Genomic DNA, 20,781 nt, shown 5'->3' on the forward strand with positions numbered 1-20,781 from the left:
TGTCGACATGGTATTAATGTCTACATGGTATCGCCTCTAGCTACCACAGAAACAGTTGGAGAGAGGACACCTCCATTTTAAAGCGTCCTCTCAAAAAAAGGAGAAAATGTTTCCACTTGTGGGAGAATCTAGAACTAAGGGATCATGGCTTAAAAATAAAGAGCTGCCCATTTAAGTCAGAGATGAGGAGAACCTTTTTCTCTCAGAGGGACCTCTTCTGCAAAAGGCGGTAGAAGAAACATCTTTTGATATTTTTAAGGCAGAGTAGGTAGATTTTTGGTAAGCCAGGAGATGAAAGGTTATCGAGGGTAGGCAGGAATGTGGAGTCGAGGTTACTATCTCATCAACTATGATCTTATTGAATGGCGGAAGTGGGGCCAAGAGCCTACTCGAGGGGCGAGATTCTCCGTCCCCCCGCCGGGTCGGAGAATCGCCGGGGGCTGGCGTTAATCCCGCCCCCGCCGGTTGCCGAATTCTCCGGCACCGGATATTCAGCGGGGGCGAGACTTGCACCGCGCCGGTTGGCAGGCCCCCCCCCCCCGCGATTCTCCGGCCCGGATGGGCCGATGTCCCGCTGCTAGAGTGCCTGTCCCGCCGGCGTAGATTAAACCACCTACCTTACCGGCTGGACAAGGCGGCGCGGGCGGGCTCCGGGGTCCTGGGGGGGGCGTGGGGCGATCTGGCTCCGGGGGGTGCCCCCACGGTGGCCTGGCCCGCGATCGGGGCCCACCGATCTGCGGGCGGGCCTGTGCCGCGGGGGCACTCTTTTCCTTCCGCCTTCGCCACGGTCTCCACCATGGCGGAGGCGGAAGAGACTCCCTCATACAACGCATGCGCGGGGATGCCGTGAGCGGCCGCTGACGCTCCCGCGCCTGCACCGCCCGGAGATGTCATTTCCGCGCCAGCTGGCGGGGCACCAAAGGCCTTTTCCGCCAGCTGGCGGGGCGGAAATTAGTCCGGCGCGGGCCTAGCCCCTTAAGGTTGGGGCTTAGCCCCCCAAGATGCGGAGGATTCCGCACCTTTGGGGCGGCGCGATGCCCGACTGATTTGCGCCGTTTTGGGCGCCGGTCGGCAGACATTGCGCCGATACCGGAGAATTTCGCCCCTGTTCTTAATTCATACCTCATATATCCTCCCTTATTTACCTGCCACAGGATCCTGCTGCTACTTTCAAGCTACAAGGCCTTTGGTGTGCCTTCCACCCACCATCCTTAGTTGGGCAGCAAGTCTGTTCAATTGGCCGCTCTAGCACAAATCACATTGAGTGACTGTTTCCCATGCAGTGGGAGGTCTGACCCCCTCCATTGGAGACAACCAGCAGATGCCAGCAGGGGAAATCCTGCCTGGTCACATTTGCTTGTTTTGATATTGAAAAGATAATGGAAAGTTGATGAAGAGATTGAAGTGGACTTCAGGAAACAACGTTTGCACTCAGATGGTCACAATTCAGATCATTGAAACCCAAATAGCTTATTGAAGCCAGTTATGTTATGTTGTATGTTATATATGATGTCAGTACTTTAAACACTGGAAGTTGGGGGTGGCAAGTGACGCAGTGGTTAGCACTGGGACTACGGCGCTGAGGACCCCGGTTCGAATCCCAGCCCTGGGTCACTGTCCCTGTGGAGTTTGCACATTCTCCCCGTGTCTGCGTGGGTTTCACCCCCCACAACCCAAAGATGTGCAGGTTAGGTGGATTGGCGACACTAAATTGACCCTTAATTAAAAAGAAAATAATTGGATACTCAAAATTTATTTTTTATATCTGGAAGTTGAATTCCCCCACGTGGCTCTGTGATAGGCTACTGCCTGACACAAGCCAGGAAGATCCCAAGTTCAATCTCAGATTTGTGAGAATGCATCCCAGTGTCACTTTCCACGATGACTTTCTCTAGCTAATTTATAATATTAGAAACAGAAGGAAATTCCTTCAGTCACACGCCCACAGTGTCTGCATTTGAAAGAAGAGCCAGAAGTTAGCCTGACTCAATGTTTAAGTCCTTTAAGGTTGGCATTGATCCAGCTCAATAGCTTATATGCCCCATCACAGGTAGTGCACCTGGAAAGTATGGTACCAATTCAAAACCAGTCCGAATGTGATAAGACTCCTTCTTCTGTGCTCGCTTCAAGGGTCCTATTTGAAATTATTCCGAACAGTTTCGTCCAGATGCAGAAGGTTGTGCTCTTCTGCAGATAAAGAAAGATTGTTGAGATCAAGCAGAGAGTCCTTTAATCTGCCGCATGCTTGTGCTAGATTTGGACCTTGTCCGACTGGTTTCCAAAATGGAGCCTGCTCTGTCCCCAGTAATGGCATAAATCATCCTCATTTTCACAATAGGTGTTCACATACTGTGCAATCAATGTGTTGGTATTTATTTGTTTAGTTTAAACCAGTCCATTCAAAGATGGCTATTAGATTCCAGAAGACAAATAACATCCCTGCCTTTTGTAATTTATTGAAAATATTCAGCAGGTTATGAAGCCTTAAACAAATATAGTTTTGTATTGTATAATTTGGGGTTATTTTTTGCATAAACAGCATGTGACAAGTTAGAATTGGATATAAATTTGTAAGGGAAATCAAGCAGAAGTAAAGCCATGGTCAATGTGGAAATCAATATAATTGCAGGAAACATATGCTGCAATTTGTTGTCCAATTAACATCCAGACGAAAGGGACTGGCCATAACAGGGATAGATACTTATGATGAAAGTAGGATAAGGTCCCATTTTACTCAATCATAATTTTACTTGCCCATCATATCACAAAAATATAGCAGAAAAATTACAGTTTGATTAATGTTGTTTGCTCATGCAAATGTTGCATGTTTATTCTGTTACAGTAGCAATACTCTCGTCTAAATCTTCCAATTGGGAATAACCTTGACTAGACATCAGAAGGTACAGGAATAGCAGCTGCCCAGCCTTTAATGTGGGAAACCTAACTTGTAATTCTGTGATCAGCCTCAATACTATCAAAAAGGCAAGTCCCTAGCTTTGTAAATCCCTGTGATTGAGAGTTTGTCCATTCTAAGGTTGCAAATTGAATGATTTTGCAGTACTTAAAAGGGCAGCTCTTGTGGCTTTTCAAGTCAGTGAACTCCTTTGGAACTTCCCAACACCTGCAAGGAGTTCAACAGCTGGCCCTACTTTCAGATGACGCAGTGGAACTTGTGCCAAGGGAAGTGAGACACAGGAGAGCTTAGGTTGGAGTACAGGACCTCTATGTGAACTACATAACAAGAGTTGCACAAAATAATTACCAGCTTGAATGTTACAAAATAGGCTGCGCATCATGATAACATGAATGAAATGAAATGAAAATCGCTTATTGTCACAAGTGGGCTTCAAATGAAATGACTGTGAAAAGCCCCTAGTCGCCACATTTCGGCGCCTGTTCAGGGAGGCTGTTACGGGAATTGAACCATGCTGCTGGCCTGCCTTGATCTGCTTTCAAAGCCAGCGATTTAACCCTGTGCTAAACAGCCCCTATTTATGTCCATAATGTAGCAAGGTTCACTCTGCTTTTTGAACAAAAAATGTAATTAATTTAGAGTACCCAATTCTTTTTATTCCAATTAAGGGGCAATTTAGTGTGACCAATCTACCTACCCTGCACATCTTTGGGTTGTGGGGGTGAGACCCATGCAGGCACGGGGAGAATGTGCAAACGCCACATGGACAGTGACCCAGGGCCGGTATCGAACTCAGGTACTCTGTGCCGTGAGGTAGCAGTGCTAACCACTCCGTCACCGTGCCGCCCTTAGGTTCATTCAGCTTACCACCAAGTTGAAGCAGTTAACTGGGTCCCAGAAGTTACAATCTCCCTACTTTCATGAACAGTAAATAGACAAGGATCTGGTAATGGTTCCTCACTCTGATTTCTAGTTAGTTTTGACCAAGCGATGCTTATTTTCACCTGTGAAAATCGGAAAATCTAAGCTTAATTGCTGGGCGGTTTTGCTGTTGCAGATATCAAGTTTGATAAATTAATATAATTCATTTCATTTCATGGCCACAACTTTTCCAGCTAATAAGCGAATAGATTTGTAACAAAAAGAGCTGACAGAAAGACTGACAAACAAGAAAGAAAACTGTTTACTTAATGGGAATCTCCAGGGATCTTAAACCCTACCTGCGTGGGTAATTTTAATGTAACTAGCTAGGCAGATGGAATACTAGTTTTACACCTCTTCCAATATTACTCCATAATGAAGTCATTTGTGTTATGCTGTGTTGTATACATGGGGCGAGATTCTCCGACCCCCCCCCCCACCCCCACCCCCGCCGGGTCGGAGAATCGCCGGGGGCTGGCGTGAATCCTGCCCCCCGCCGAAGTCTCCAGCACAGGATCGGGGGCGGGAATCGCGCCGCGCCGGTTGGCGGGACCCCCCGCGCGATTCTCCGGCCCGGATGGGCCGAAGTCCCGCCGCTAAAATGCCTGTCCCACCGGCGTAGATTAAACCACCTACCTTACCGGCGGGACAAGGCGGCGTGGGCGGGTTCCGGGGTCCTGGGGGGGGGCGCGGGGCGATTTGGCCCCGGGGGGGTGCCCCCACGGTGGCCTGGCCCGCAATCTGGGCCCACCGATCCGCGGGCGGGCCTGTGCCGTGGGGGCACTCTTTCCCTTCCGCCTCCGCCACGGTTTCCACCATGGCGAAGGCGGAAGAGACTCCCTCCACTGCGAATGTGCGGGAATGCCGTCAGCGGCCGCTAACGCTCCCGCACATGCGCCACCCGGAGATGTCATTTCCGCGCCAGCTGGCAGGGCACCAAAGGCCTTGGGCGAAATTCTCCGGAAACGGCGCGATGTCTGCCGACTGGCGCCCAAAACGGCGCAAATCAGACGGGCATCGCACCGCCCCAAAGGGGTGGAATGCTCCGCATCTTTGGGGGCCGAGCCCCAACCTTAAGGGGCTAGGTCGGCGCCGGACGAATTTCCGTCCCGCCAGCTGTCGGGAAAGGCCTTTGGTGCCCCGCCAGCTGGCGCAGAAATGACATCTCCGGGCGGCGCATGCGCGGGAGCGTCAGCGGCTGCTGACGGCATTCCCGCGCATGTGCAGTGGAGGGAGAGTCTTCTGCCTCCGCCATGGTGGAGACCGTGGCGGAGGTGGAAGGGAAAGAGTGCCCCACGGCACAGGGTCGCCCGCGGATCGGTGGCCTCAGATCGCCCCGCACCCCCCCCCCCAGGACCCCGGAGCCCGCTCACGCCGCCTTGTCCCGCCGGTAAGGTAGGGGGTTTAATTTACGCTGGCGGGACAGGCTTTTTAGCGGCAGGTCTTCGGCCCATCCGGGCCGGAGAATCGCGCGGGGGGGCCTGCCAACCGGCGTGACGCGATTCCCTCCCCCGCCGAATATCCGGTGCCGGAGACTTCGGCAACTTGCGGGGGCGGGATTCACGCCAGCCCCCGGCGATTCTCCGACCCGGCAGGGGGTCGGAGAATCTCGCCCCTTTTCCGCCAGCTGGCGGGGCGGAAATTCGTCCGGCGCGGGCCTAGCCCCTTAAGGTTGGGGCTCGGCCCCCAAAGGTGCGGAGCATTCCGCACCTTTGGGGCGGCGCAATGCCCGACTGATTTGCGCCGTTTTGTGCGCCAGTCGACGGACATCGCGCCGTTTCCGGAGAGTTTCGCCCATGATGTCATTGCAATACTTTAAAAAGTAAAAGTTGAGTTCCCCAACATGGCTCAGTGGGCAAGTAAGCTACAGCCCCATACAAGCCCAGAAGTTCCCAAGTTCAGCTCAGAATTGTAAGGATATATCGCATGATGACATTCACTAGCTAATTCAGAACATTGGAAAAGAATAAAGTTCCTTTATAAACCTCCACAGTGTTTGCATTCGGAAAGTGAGCCATAATTTACATTTAGGTCCTTAAAGGCTGAGTAAAATTGAATGGAGGACAAAAGGAGAATTATAGCTTGCTCCACGGGTTAGTTTAAACTTGCCTCCTGTTGCCAGCAACAGAATAGAGTCATTGCCATTATAGCAATGATCTCATCCCACAAGATTCACTGTTAAGATTCTTGTGTATTGCAATTCATATAATTAAGGACGGTAACTCACTAATCTCCTAGCTGTCTCACATTTTGACAGCACAATACTAATTGGACATGTAGGTTATAAAAGCAGGTTGCTCGAGTGGGTGCAGTAAAATGTCACCGAACTGATCTTACAGATTTTAACGGCAGGACCGGAAACAGCACACTTGCTCTTCACAATACAGGGGAGATCTGAGGCTTCACTGAATGAACAGAACTGCACAGCACAGCAGAGATGATTCTGACAGCTCAATGATACCACTGAAGCATGCTGGAAAGAAGACATAGCCACTGAAATTAATTCAAGTCTCTGTGCTTTGGGGAAGGGCAGTTGCACACAACTAAAAATGGGGTTAAGAGGAATTTAGCAACCGTAAATCAAGAGACATGAAACAACTTTATAAACAGAAACCTGGAGTTTCCCTTCGATAAACTTCCTTATGGTTCCCCAATGGCAGCCCCATATTAAATGAAATGTTACTTATTTAGTTATTCATTCAATTCTCGCTGTTTGGTTTAATCAAGTAGCCGTTAAAGGTGATGTAAGTATCAAAGCCATCACTAAAGATGGCGTTCTCCCGTTCTCCCTTAAACAAACGAATCCAGACTTCGTCGTCCTGTTTCAGATCCACCATGATACTCTGACTTTGCATGATGCTACGGTCACTGGGCTGAGCATAGAGAATGACAACCTCCTCGTCATTCTTCATGATGTGCATGTAGGTCTCCTTCTGGTTCCAGGTGTGTACATTGAGGATAAAGTGATAAATGCCTGGGATGGAGCAGTAAAACCGCCCTGTGAACATATTAAATTGATCGTACAGGTTGACATACACAGTATCAAACACCAATGTCTGATAGTAATTATTACTATGTAGCTCCTTCTTTCGACCAACAGAGAAAGCAGCATAGTACATTTTGCATGGCTCTCCAAACTTTCCTGTATGTCCTTTGGCACCTTTCGAACCTGCCGGACCCCGTATTCCAGGTATTCCTGATTTTCCATTTTTGCCATAAGATCCTCGTGGCCCTTTATCACCTTTCTCACCTATAAATAAATAAATAATATGTTAGAAAGCAGTAAATTATCGTAGTCTTTTTTTACAATTAAGGGGCAATTTAGTGTGGCCAGTCCACCTACCCTGCACATCTTTGAGTTGTGGGGTGAGACCCACACAGACACGGGGAGAATGTGCAAACTCCACATGGACAGTGACCCAGGGCCCGGATCGAACCCTGGTCCTTGGCCCAGTGAGGCAGGTAAATTATCATAGTTGACTATGTCTGTCTAACTGTATTTCTTTTAAGGTGCAACTATTCAAACCAAAAATTCAAGGTTAAGTGGAGTAATTATTCGATTCAACACAGAGCTCCTGTAAAGCGTTAGTAATAGTTCTCAATGACAGTAGACACTGCACAACCGCAAATCCCGCCCCCCATCTCCGCCACCAAATCATCAAGTGTGACATCTTCATTTTCACTCGTCTGACTTCCGTAATTTTTTTTCGTTAATAGAGATCATAAATATTCCTTTCACAAACTTTCTCGTTACTTCCTACAACATGTTTCGAAAAGTCACATTTGTTCTTTATTTGCTCTGAAACAGCCGGCTGATTTTGTGCTTTGGCTGGATTTACTAACATCATTTGAGATATTTACCAGTCAGAAATATGAGATCCGTAAGCCCAGTGAATGATCTGGATTTTAATCAACGGAAAGACAAAGTATGGTATAATTAGAACAAGTAAACATGGTTTTATGAAATGGAAATCCTGTTCAACAAATTTATTAAAGCTTTTATATCATGTATCCTGTAGATTAGATAAAGGGGAACCAGTGGTATATTTGGAAAGACATTCAATAAGGTGCCACAAATACAGGTACTACACAAGATAAGGGATTCTAGAGTTGGAGGTGATATATTAGCATGGATAGAGGATAGTTAATGGATAGTAAGCAGAGCGTAGGGATAAATGGAGCATTTTCAATTTGATAGGCTACATCTAGAAGAGTGCTGGAAGAATAGAGCTGGCACCTCAGCTATTTCAAACCTATATTAATGATTTAGAGAAAGTAACAGATCTCGGTTTGCTGATGACACAAAACCGCGTTGCAATGAAAGCAATTAGGAGGGAACAAAATGGCTGCAAAGAGATATTGGATGCGATTCAGTGGACTGTTCTCGGTGGCTGCAGCGCCGTGAATCACCCTGCTATTCAACGGCACTTTGCCAGGTTTTCTTTTTGCCTCGGGGAGTTTCCCTCTGCCGAGGCAGCACTTAGAGAGATTTTATGCTGGCAACAGCTGTTCGCAGATCGGCTGCCCCGATCTCACCCCGCCTCCCGCTTTCTATCTCCCCTTTCACCATCCCAACCTTGTAGGGACACCAGGGAATCCCCCTCACCACCCCTCCCCCTCCAATTGACAAGGCCTACCTGGGCCCAACCCCTGGTAGTGCCAACCTGGCACACGGGTACCTTGGCACTGCCAGCCTGGCAACATGGCAATGCCCCTGGCACCCTGGCAGTGCCACCCAGGCACCCCAGCCGAAGAATGAAAGTTGGTCAAGAGAGTGAATTAATTCCAAGTTCTTCTTCTAACTGCACCAGGAAGCCTTTTAGACTTACACAGCTTGACCTTTGTGAAATATTTCATAATAATAATAATCTTTATTAATGTCACAAGTAGGCTTATATTAACAATGCAATGAAGTTACTGTGAAAAGCCCCTAGTCGCCACACTCTATACAGAGGAAGAATTCAGAATGTCCAATTCACCTAACAAGCACGTCTTTCAGGATTTGTGGGAGGAAACCAGGGTACCCGAAAGAAACCCACGCAGACACGAGGAGAATGTGCAGGCTCCTCACAGGCAGTGACCCAAGCCGGGTTTCGAACTCTGGTCCCTGGCGCTGTGAAGCCACAGTCATCTGAAAGATGGCATCTACAAAGTCTTCAGCCTGGATTATATACTCAAGTCTTACCCTAAAATTAAATGATCTTAAGTCCAGTATCGCAATATTGTGAGATACTTCAAGTCATTTTTTTAGTACCTGTATTTTTTCCACTGTTCTCATTGTTTCGAAGTGAACATGCTTCAATTGTTGCTCGTGGAACCTGGAGAAGTTTAAAACATTTCCAGCATTTTACGCTTCCTGGGTTCTAAGTTTCCTACAGAGCAGCTGCCAAATAATTAAAAACAGCACATTCCACCGAAATGGAATCACTATGAAATAGTGTTTACATAAACAACATTTACAAAACCAAGGAAAGAAGGCAGATGCACTCATTTAGCACCAAAGAAACATAGAAAATTGAAACAGGAGGAGGCCATTCAGCCCTTCGAGTCATGTCACATTTGCTGTTAGTATCATCAGTTCATAAGATATAGGAGCAGAATTAGACCATTTGGCCCATCATGTCTGCTCCGCCATTCGATTATGACTGATCTCATGCTGGCCTTAACTCCATCATCCTGCCCATTCTCCATAACCCTTCAACCCATTACCAATTAAAAATCTGCCTAAATCCTCCTTAAATTTACTCAGTGTCCCAGCATCCACCGCACTCTGAGGCAGCGAATTCCACAGATTCACAACCCTTTGGGAGAAGTAGTTTCTCCTCAACTCTGTTTTAAATTTGAGGCTTATCCTAAGACTATGACCTCTCATTTTCGAATGCCCCACAAGAGGAAGCATCCGCTCCATGTCTACTTTATCCATACCGTGTAGCATCTTGTATACCTCAATTTGATCTCCCCTCATTCTTCTAAACTCTAGAGAGTGTAGGCCGAAACTGTTCAATCTCTCTTCATACGACAAACCCCATATCTCTGGAATCAATCTAGTGAACCTCCTCTGAACTGCCTCCAATGCCACTACATCTTTCCTCAAATGAGGGGTCCAAAACTGTGCACAATACTCCAGGTGTGGTCTCACCTATGCTTTGCATTGTTGCAACAACACTTCCTTACCTTTTATACTCAATTCCTTTTGCTAGAAATGCCAACATTCCATCCACTTTCTTTATTACCTGCTGTATCTGTATGCAAGTTTTCTGTGACCCATGAACGAGGACCCTCAGATCCCTCTGCAACACAGCATTCCAAAGTCTCTCACCATTGAGATAATAAGCTGCCTTTCCATTTTTCCGACCAAAATGCATGACCTCACACTTGTCCACGTCAAACTCTACCTCCAACATTTTGGACCACACTCCTAACCTATCTATAGCCATTTGTAAGGTTCTTATTTCTTCATTGCAATTTACTGTCCCACCTATCAGCTCGTGAACAAGCTCATCAGTGGCATTTATTTTTGCCTTTCTGCTTTAGCTCCACCTCGTTTCACAAATATTGGAACTACTTCAGGTCCTTTCCTGATTTAATTCCAGCCTTCACAGTTGGAGTGAAAATGGTTCAGCGCAATGTAGGTGACCAAGAGCCAATAACCTGGTATTTCATCATTTTCATTTTTACCTGTCCCCCCACCCCCAAAATATCAAGAGAACACAGATTAGACTTCTTTCTTATATCTTGACCCTCCCTATTCAACATTTGGAAACACTTAATAAACACATTATTACTGAGCAAGCTCCATATAAATAAATAATATTTTTATTGTCACAGATAGGCTTCCATTAACGCTGCAATGAAGTTACTGTGAAAAGCCCCTAGTCGCCACATTCTGGCGCCTACTCAGGTACACAGAGGGAGAATTCAGAATTCTTAAGCCAATACAGGAATTGAACCCGCGCTGCTGGCCTTGTTCTGCATCACAAACCAGCTGTCTAGCCCAGTGAACTAAACCAGCCCTCTGTCCATATGAGGGAGTTGGGAATGGAGGGGGGGGTAAAAGAGTGAAATAGATGTGTGTGAATTATAAACGCTGTGGGCCGAATGGTCTCTTCATAGAGTTATCATAGAATTTACAGTGCAGAAGGAGGCCATTCGGCCCATCGAGTCTGCACCGGCTCTTGGAAAGAGCACCCTACCCAAGGTCAACACCTCCACCCTATCCCCATAACCCAACCCAACACTAAGGGCAATTTTGGACGCTAAGGGCAATTTATCATGGCCAATCCCCCTAACCTGCACATCTTTGGACTGTGGGAGGAAACCGGAGCACCCGGAGGAAACCCACGCACACACGGGGAGGATGTGCAGACTCCGCACAGACAGTGACCCAAGCCGGAATCGAACCTGGGACCCTGGAGCTGTGAAGCAATTGTGCTATCCACAATACTACCGTGCTACCCTATCTGTCCTGCAGAATCTATGTGACCCCTAAAAGCAGTGAGGTTTGTGTGCTGCGAGGTGCATCCCCAACAGACTGATGGTAAAAGCATGTTGCAGCCTTTTGGGCCATCATTGTTGTTGTTCTCTTTCTGTGCCTGATGGAGAATTGATATTGGTGTTGCTGTGAGTCACCCTCTCTGGAGAGACTGCCAAAGTACTTATTCTTTCCTGACATACATTATTGATTGTGCAGCAAAGAGCCATGTGCCTAAATCTGAATCCAGGTTTCCAACCCAAATTTTAATTGGCATCAGGAGCTAAAAGAATTGGTGAAGCGAGAAGAGAAAATATCCACCCGCACTTGAAGAGGGAAAGAAAGCCTTGCATTTATCTATCACTTTTCACATCCTTCACATCCTTCAGATATACAAATATGAAGTGTGGTCTCTATTGTATTGTGGGAACAGACCGCAATGTACTGCACACAACAAAGTGACAAATGAGCAGTTCGCTATTTTTTTAATGCTTGATTGAGTTATAATATCCCCAAATCTTTCTACATCCATCTGAACAGCATCAATGTCTCATTCTGAAGGCAACACTAAACTCTACTGGAAAATTAGCCGACATTACGTGCTCAGGTCTACATCGATACTTCAAGCTAACACCTTTTGACTCGGGGATAATAAGGCTGCTGCCACTGAACCAGGCTGACACCCAGATCCACATTTGAAATGTCCCCAGCTGGCAGGAACTGGGTGAATAAGGGCAGCTAAAATACAGCTACCCTCGCCATATTCCACTTCCTTCCTTGTGAATTCCTCATGTTAACCTGTGGATTTGAGCAGGTGAGAAGCACACACAGGGGAAGTTTTGCATATGCAGATTGGGTCCTATTAGTCATCAGGACCTGAGCTGCAATATTAACCGCAGGTCTGACGGAGGAGAGGCATTTTTCACCCCTCCATTAGGCAAAATTTGCCAGGGGCCAGAAGAGGTAAGGAAGCTTACAATGTATTTCTCAGGTGTTCTTATGGACCAGAAGAGTCAGGGGCCTCCTGGCCTTGCAAAGAAGCTTTGGGCCTCCCAGCAGAGAGAATGGATGCGGATTGGCTGCCTGCTGAATGGAGGTGAGCATCTGTTTCTAATGCTTGGCTTCCCTGTCCTGGTGATGTGACTGCTGAGGCCTCAGAACTGCCGGCCCTTGGATAGAATTAGTAGTGTCTACATCCCATCTGCTGTTCAGAATTCAACAGCGTAGCATTGCTGCCTCACAACTCCGAGGTCCCAGGTTCAATCCTAGCTCTGGGTGACTGTCTGTGCCGTGTGGAGTTTGCACATTCTCCCTGTGTTTGCGTGGGTTTCGCCCCCACAAACCAAAGGTGGATTGGCCATGCTAAATTGCCCCTTAATTGGAAAAAAAATAATTGGGTACTCTAAATTTATTTTCAAAAAAGAAGAAAAAAAAGAATTCAACAGCGATGGCCAATGAGGAGGCAACCTCCGAAACAATTGCTGAGCCAGTCCCATTGACAGCAAGGGCAGGCTTGGGACCCCACGTGATCCCAACATTGGGGTCCCAAAGCCTATGGAAAAATTCTGATCAATGTTTCAGATCTGTGACCTTTCATCACCCTGCATCCACCTCTTTTTTATAAGCTTGGTCAGCACATTTAAGATTAGAGGTTCAGCTGGAATTTCAGGAATGACAATAGGACAACTTGACTCTATGCTACAGCTGTTAGAACTCCCATACTAGAATCCCACCTAATTGCAATTTGTAAGACTGTGAGGGAAGGTTATTAAACCACAGGAATGATAACACTGACCAATAGGTATCTTTTATGTTCAAACAAACTTGAATTTAAACACAGAATCAATCACATTAGCAACACAATTAACAGTTAAACAGTTCTAAATAAAAGAAAAAATACTTTAACTACCTAGCTACACCTGTCACTATATATTCCAATTAAACAAACTATTACAGTTCACATGCCATTTATAAATAAAGTTAACAACCAGAATTACATGTTTCTCTGTGCAGGCCTTTGGAGAGAGACCCGTTCAGCAACAACCTGAAGACCCTTCTGTCTTGTCAGGCTCAAATCCTACGGCAAACTAAAGTTTCAGACAGACCTGGCTCCTCCATCATCTGAATCCCAAACATAAGGCATTCTCCAGTCTCCTCCCATTAAGATTTCCCATGGCTGTTTACCTAGGACTAAACACAATCCCTCATAGATTATCTGCACCCCAGGGAATTCCCTCAACATAAAAACTATTTTGTTAGCCATCTATATGTAAACAAGTAAATGGTTAAAATCAATGATTACCTCACCATTATGACTCCTTTATCATAGCTTTAGCAGACATACTGCCTGTGTGTATTTGAACCCAGGATTTTTAACAAAACATAAAATATAATATATAACAATTTCCTACGTTCATCACACTACCACCTCTGACATCCATGAGAGAATAGCCTCTATTCATCTTCACTTGTAGTTTTAACCTTACCTTTGAGAATCGTCAGGTTGATTTGAGGGATAGCTTGAAACTCTGGTGGATCCTCATTGTAGTGATGGTAACGCTGCTTGCGGCGTGATGGGCGATCGCAACATTGGACACACTGGGTAGCGCGAGTCTTTGTAGCCTTGTTTTCAGGCTGATTGGCTTCTGTACGAAGCCAATCCTGCTTGGGTTCATATAGATCTGATTCAATATCTGAGGTGTAATAATGTTCTTGTTCCTTTTGCTCATCGTTAGGCTGATCAATCTGTGGAACTGGTGGGGTTCCAGTTAAGAATCCATCAACACCATTCATGAATACGGAGACTTCAATAGTCAGCAGGAAAGCAAATTGGACATTCATGTTCAGCCACATTGCCACCTGTCATAAAAATTAAACCAAATTATGATTGCTCACAAAAACAAAGAGAAAAATAAGTATCTGACATGACCATGAAAGATGCACAGTGGGCTAAACAGCTAGCTTGTAATGCAGAACAATGCCAGCAGCGCTGGTTCAATTCCCGTACCAGCCTCCCCGAACAGGCGCCGGAATGTGGCGACTAGGGGCTTTCCATAGTAACTTCATTGAAGCCTACTTGTGACAATAGGCGATTATTATTATTATTACAAGGAATGAGATTGAGAGAAATACCTTACTGTAACATGGCGCATAGGCATACATTTGACTTTTGAATTAAATGGGCATACATTACATTGGAATCAGCAGACGCCAGGTTGTGGGAGAAGTGGAACTGGGTGTTGTTTGTCTGCATGTGGAGGCTCCTGCCATCTCTTCAGATGATATCACCAGGGACAGCACATCAGTGAGAAAGAAGGCAACCGGGGGGATACAGGACTTCAGTAATACAGTGTAAGGTTAAGGAAAGGAAACACGGCTGAAGTAAATCTGATGGAAGTAGAACTCAGCAAAGGGCACTGCCACTGCGCTGGACATTCGAGGAGTGGTGTTGGGGGGAGGATGGTGTGGTTAAATGTGGCACATGTAAACATCTCAATTACTTTTGCAATTGAAGATGATCGCATTCATGCATGCTCGGCTATAGAACAGATCGCCTAATGACTCAGTTGCTAAAGCCAAAGTAGAACTAAGCCACTATAACATCTTCAGGAGTCCCAAGAAGGTTAAACAACAAAGGTTTATTCAGGCAAACAAAAGTAAAGGCCACAACCTGGCATACAGCACATAAGTCCGATCTTACCGGTCCCAATCCTAGGCGGCTTTAAAGTCACCTGGTTCACGAGCCCCAGCTGTTAGGCCTCTGCCCCTCACCGGGGGAGCTCGATTCCATAAGCCCCATGGAGAAATCAATTGGGTCATCTCCTGGGTCTCATGAGTGTCATTGCATTCATTCCCCCAAAATCCGTACGTCTCTCTGTCATTGGAGGTGGTAGAGGTCTCCTTCGTTGCTTCCCCGTGGCTGAGTTTCCAGCGGTTTGGGGCTGGGTCGGGGAGGGGGGTGTAATGCGTCAGGGATCGTCGCTTCCACGCCAATCGTCTGGGGGCTCCGGTTGGCAGTCTCTCCCTGGTCAAACTGTCGCCCGAGACGACGGATGTTTCAGTCTGACCCAGATCCTCCATCTTGCGCATATCTGTGTCCTGGCCCTTGAGGACTATTGCTCCTTGGCCCATGGATGATGGTCAAGCGGGACGAAGGACTGATTCATCTGGCATGGCTGGCTCTGGTGCAGATTCCCTGTCTTTGAGATAGTTCACATGTTTGTGTACTGTCCACTCTTTGGTTTTCACCATGTAAGATACTGGTCCAGTCTTCTCTACTACGATTCCCGGTATCCACCAGGCACTGTCGCCAAAATTCTGGACGTGTATAGTGTCCCCTGGCTTGAACCCTCTGCCCTGCTTTCAATAATTAAGGTACTTTTTCTGGAGATTTTATTTCTTCTCCGCCTTCCCACCAAGATTAAGAACTTGTCGTATGAGGAACGTTTGAGGACTCTGGGTCTGTACTCGTTGGAGTTTAGAAGGTTTAGACGGGTTAGTAAGGTTTAGACGGGTTCGTCGTCTTCGGCCCGTCCGTAATTCTACCGGTGCTACCCTGGTCGTTATATAAGACCATAAGACATAGGAGCAGAATTAGGCCACTCGGCCCATCGAGTCTGCTATGCCATTCAATCATGGCTTATATTTTCTCATCCCCATTCTCCTGCCTTCTCCCCATAACCCCTGATCCCCTTATTAACCAAGAACCTATCTACCTCTGTCTTAAAGATGTTGTGTTATGCTGCTTCGGATAACACAGGCTGCTACTTGACGCAGTCTTAACTAAAGGATGCTCCAGACTCAAAAATGAGTTCACGTGTTTATTGAACTATTAGCACAGTTCTCAAATGAGTTCGACTCTCTGCTAATCTAACTGTAGTAACTCAGTCTAACTGTACCAGCTTGCTCCAAGCCACGTGCTGGGGTGTGATGCTGCTGATCAAGCCTGTCTAACTCTCTAGATGTCTGTCTGTGGAAAGAGGCAGGGTGTGAGTGCCTCATCCCTTTTATAGTGTTTATGTCATGCCCCCTTGTGGTGATGCCACCTCTGAGTGTCCTGACTGCCCATTGGTTATGTCCTATTCTGAGTGTTCATTGGTTGCATGTTTGCATAGCATGACATCTCCCCCTTTTTTTTTTGTAGATGTATTTCCATGTGAATGTGTCTGTCTAATGTGACTGACTGAGGAATACAGAACAGGACAAACAAAATAAATGCTCATCAGTCCAGTCTCTGAGGCTTGCGTCTGATCCTCGTCGACCGCCGGAGAGGTGGTGGAGGGGATGACGGTGTCTTGACAGGCGAGTGGGAGGCACGACTGGTGACCTCGTGGTTCGAGGTGTCTGGAGGTGGCAATTTGACATGTGGAAATGGAGGATGTTATGGGCCAGGACTTAGAGAATCCCAAAGTGTATTTTGGAGTTCACCTGTCCCACAACTTTTTTTTTTTCATTTAGAGTACCCAATTCATTTTTTCCAATTAAGGGGCAATTTAGCTGCACGTCTTTGGACTGTGGGAAGAAACCGGAGCTCCCGGAGGAAACCCACGCAGACACGGGGAGAACGTGCAGACTCCGCCCAGACAGTGACCCAGCAGGGAATCGAACCTGGGACCCTGGCGCTGTGAAGCCACGGCGCTAACCACTACGCTACCGTGCTGCCCGTTTCTCATTTCTGGAGAAGCTGGGATCGGAAGACCTGGCCAGAAATGTGGAGCTCTTGCGCGGAGGAAACAAATTGGAGCAAAGTAGCAATCCAACGGTGACTGCCGTGCCAGCGAAAAGGCAGCCATGACCTTAGCTGGAATAGCGGGAGCATTACCCCAACTGGTTTCAGTTTCACTGGGTTGGGAAGAGAAAACTATTCCAAGTTTGCCTGTTCTTACTGTTAACATTTGCTGTCTACGGTACCACTTAAAACCTCCCTCTGTTGAGTTATCAGCCGATGCCTAAAACTGCTGTAACATCCCTTTGAGATGGATGAGGTGAAAACTGACAGGGCAAATGGCCTTTGAAATAAAATGTATTCTGTTTTCCACATACATTGTCCGGTTTTTCAATATTGAGGCATCCATTAAAGAGAAGAATGACTGGCGCTTGCAGAATGACACCAAGAATGAGAGAGTGAGACCAATTCTTCATACTCTTCAGAAAAACTGTAAATCAGAAGAATCCTCCAGCAGAGATGATCCATCAGTTTGTTGACTAGTTTAACATTTCTCTTTATTTTAATGAATTTTTGACATTTTAGTGATCCACTCTTTCTCGCCTGAAATGCATTTGCTCAATGTACAAGTGCTAGGTCCTTGTGCGGAAATCAAAAGCAAAATAGGATGATCATCAGAGGTCCATTTTTGCTGGTTTTGCTGACGATAGTGGGCCGGATCTCGAATAACGACGAGTCAGAATACAGGAGGGAGATAGAGAACCTAGTAGAGTGGTGCAGCGACAACAATCTCTCCCTCAATGCCAGCAAAACTAAAGAGCTGGTCATTGACTTCAGAAAGCAAAGTACCGTACACACCCCTGTCAGCATCAACGGGGCCGAGGTGGAGATGGTTCCCAGTTTCAAATTCCTAGGGGTGCACATCTCCAAAAATCTGTCCTGGTCCACCCACATCGACTCTACCACCAAGAAAGCACAACAGCGTCTATACTTCCTCAGGAAACTAAGGAAATTCGGCATGTCCACATTAACTCTGACCAACTTTTACAGATGCACCTTAGAAAGCATCCTATCTAGCTGCATCACAGCCTGGTATGGCAACTGCTCGGCCCAGGACCGCAAGAAACTTCAGAGAGTCGTGAACACAGCCCAGTCCATCACACGAACCTGCCTCCCATCCATTGACTCCATCTACACCTCCCGCTGCCTGGGGAAAGCAAGCAGCATAATCAAAGACCCCTCCCACCCGGCTCACTCACTCTTTCAACTTCTTCCATCGGGCAGGAGATACAGAGGTCTGAGAACACGCACAAACAGACTCAAAAACAGCTTCTTCCCCACTGTCACCAGACTCCTAAACGACCCTCTTATGGACTGACCTCATTAACACTACACCCTGTATGCTTCATCCGATGACAGTGTTATGTACCTTGTGTTGCTCTATTATGTATTTTCTTTTATTTCCTTCTCTTTTCATGTACTTAATGATCTGTTGAGCTGCTCGCAGAAAAATACTTTTCACTGTACCTTGGTACACGTGACAATCAACAAATCCATCCATCCATCCATCATTTTCACTCTACTACATTCAGATTCAGACTAATGTGACCACAAATCCATTCAGTATTATTAAGTTTCTTTGGGACTCTTTATATATGTCATAACCCACCACAGGACCCACGGGATGACCCTATTGATCTCCCCGTGGGGCTCGGGGATTACGAGCTCCCCCGCTGCGAGGCAGAGGCCCATCAGCAGGCTTGTTGATTCCCCGAGATAATCACCAGCCCTGGAAGGAGGTTGACGTCATCGGGGTTGTTGACCGATTATGACCCCTCGAAGCCCCTTTTGGTCACTTGTGATGCCTCTCAGTACGGAATAGAGGTGGTGTTATCCCACAGCAAGGACAACGGACAGGAGAGAACGATGGCCTATGCATCGCGGACTTTGGCCGCTGCGGAGGCCCAGATTGCGAAAGAGGGGCTGGCCGTCATCTTTGTGGTGAAGAGCTTTCACCAGTATGTGTATGAGTGTCGTTGGTTCCACATCAAAATAGACCACAAGCCGTTGCTCAGATTGTTTAAAGAGGACAAGGCGATTCCATCAAAAGCATTTGCCCAGATACAGCGATGGGCCTTATTGTTAGTGGTGTACGATGAGGTGTTTGAGCATCACCCGGCACACAGATCACAAATGCAGTCACTCTGAGCCAGCAGATCACATTGATCACATTGTGATCCCAAGCTAGGGCTGACAGGCCAGACTCCAAGATCTACACAATGGGCACCCAGGGGTGTCAAAGATGAAAATGTTGGTCAGGAGCTACATATGATGGCTGGGCCTGGATGGCGAGATCGAGCGACTGGTCAGCAATGCACCACATGCCAGGAGCATTTAAAGCTCCAGTCAGCCGCACCGTTCCACTAATAGGAATGGCTGGGCTGAGGGCGGCATGGTAGCACAGTGGTTAGCACTGCTGCCTCACGGTGCCGAGGACCCAGGTTCGATCCCGGCGCTGGGTCACTGTCCGTGTGGAGTTTGGACATTCTCCCCGTGTCTGCTTGGGTCTCACCTCCACAACCCAAAAAGATGTGCAGGGTAGGTGGATTGGCTGAGCTGGCCTTAGGTAAGCCTACATGCTGATTTTGCCATATCTTAGGCTCAATGTTCTTGGTGATGGTAGATGCCCATTCCGAATTCCTAGACGTCTATCGAATGTCATCCACATCTTCAAAGGTCACCGCCGAGAAACTACAACTCTCATTTAGTACCCATGGCATCCCAGAGGTATTAGTCACGGACAACGGTACCCCGTTCACCAGCGAGGAGTTTGCACGCTTCACGAAGAAAAACGGGGTGAAGCACATCCGGAGGGCCCCGTACTACCCTTCCTCAGATGGTCTGGCTGAACTAGCAGTTCAGGCTTTCAAGAAGCATATGAGGAAACAGGCCATGGGATCCGTGGAGGCAAGGTTGGGGCGCTTTTCGTTAGCTATCGGATCACACCATATGTTATGGACAGAGTAGCACCGGCTGAACTGTTGATGGGCCGGAGGCTCCGAACACGCTTTAGCGGGACAGTTGAGGAGAGTCAAGGCCTTCAGAGGCAGTATCGTAGCAGACAGATGCAGGACAGTTTCTGACCGGGAATTGCAGTGTGAATCCGAAATTTCAGAGATGGTGCCCAGTGGACTCCAGGGTCCATGGTGAAATGGACTGGACCATTTATCTTACTCGATAAAAACGTGGAAATGGGCAGTGTAGAAGCACCTAGACCACCTAGGAAGCAGGAGCCAGCGTGACAAACACCACCGGAGGAACTGTCTTCCAGCCCCGCCGGCCCGACACAAGAGGACCTGGGGGTCTCGTCACTGAGATGCGTGAAGTGGAAGATGCAGGATCCGACTTGAAGACTCAAACATCCGAGTTTTTAGAGATGCCCTCACCAGGGAACGATCGCTGATGGTGCCCCCACAGATGGTCGACACAAAACGACGTTCCCCGACACGCTACACAACCCCGACTCAGTCCTACAGCAGAGGGACTCATGGGGGGCGGGATTCTCCGTTTTGCCGGCGCCCAGGGATTTCCCGACAGAGTGGGGCTGCCCCACAATGGGAAATCCCATTAACCGGCTGGTGTAACGGAGAATCCCGCCGGCGGGTCAGGGCAGAAATGTGGAGAATCCCACCTATGGACTTTGTGAGGGGAGGGATGTTACAATCGCCACAAGACCTTGAGGGCCGACCCGATTGATCGGTTACGAGCTTCCTCCGCTGAGAGACGGAGGCCAACAGCGGGCTCATTAAT

At 47.5% G+C, this 20,781-nt stretch overlaps 1 protein-coding gene across 1 annotated transcript in view; it reads right to left on the minus strand.

Annotated features, from left to right (window-relative positions):
• Window positions 1-5,632: 5,632 nt before the first annotated feature.
• The window catches only part of c1qtnf1 (C1q and TNF related 1), a 44,622-nt gene continuing 29,473 nt past the window's right edge, over window positions 5,633-20,781 (minus strand). Inside the window, exons 2-3 of the mRNA XM_072483401.1 lie at window positions 13,793-14,165; window positions 5,633-7,085 (exon numbers count right to left, since the gene is read on the minus strand). Of these exons, the coding sequence (XP_072339502.1) occupies window positions 6,535-7,085; window positions 13,793-14,165 (924 nt within the window). The 3' untranslated portion in view covers window positions 5,633-6,534. The remainder of the gene's footprint in view (window positions 7,086-13,792; window positions 14,166-20,781) is intronic.

The sequence above is a fragment of the Scyliorhinus torazame genome, chromosome 18 (genome assembly GCF_047496885.1).
Source record: "Scyliorhinus torazame isolate Kashiwa2021f chromosome 18, sScyTor2.1, whole genome shotgun sequence".
Taxonomy (NCBI): domain Eukaryota; kingdom Metazoa; phylum Chordata; class Chondrichthyes; order Carcharhiniformes; family Scyliorhinidae; genus Scyliorhinus; species Scyliorhinus torazame.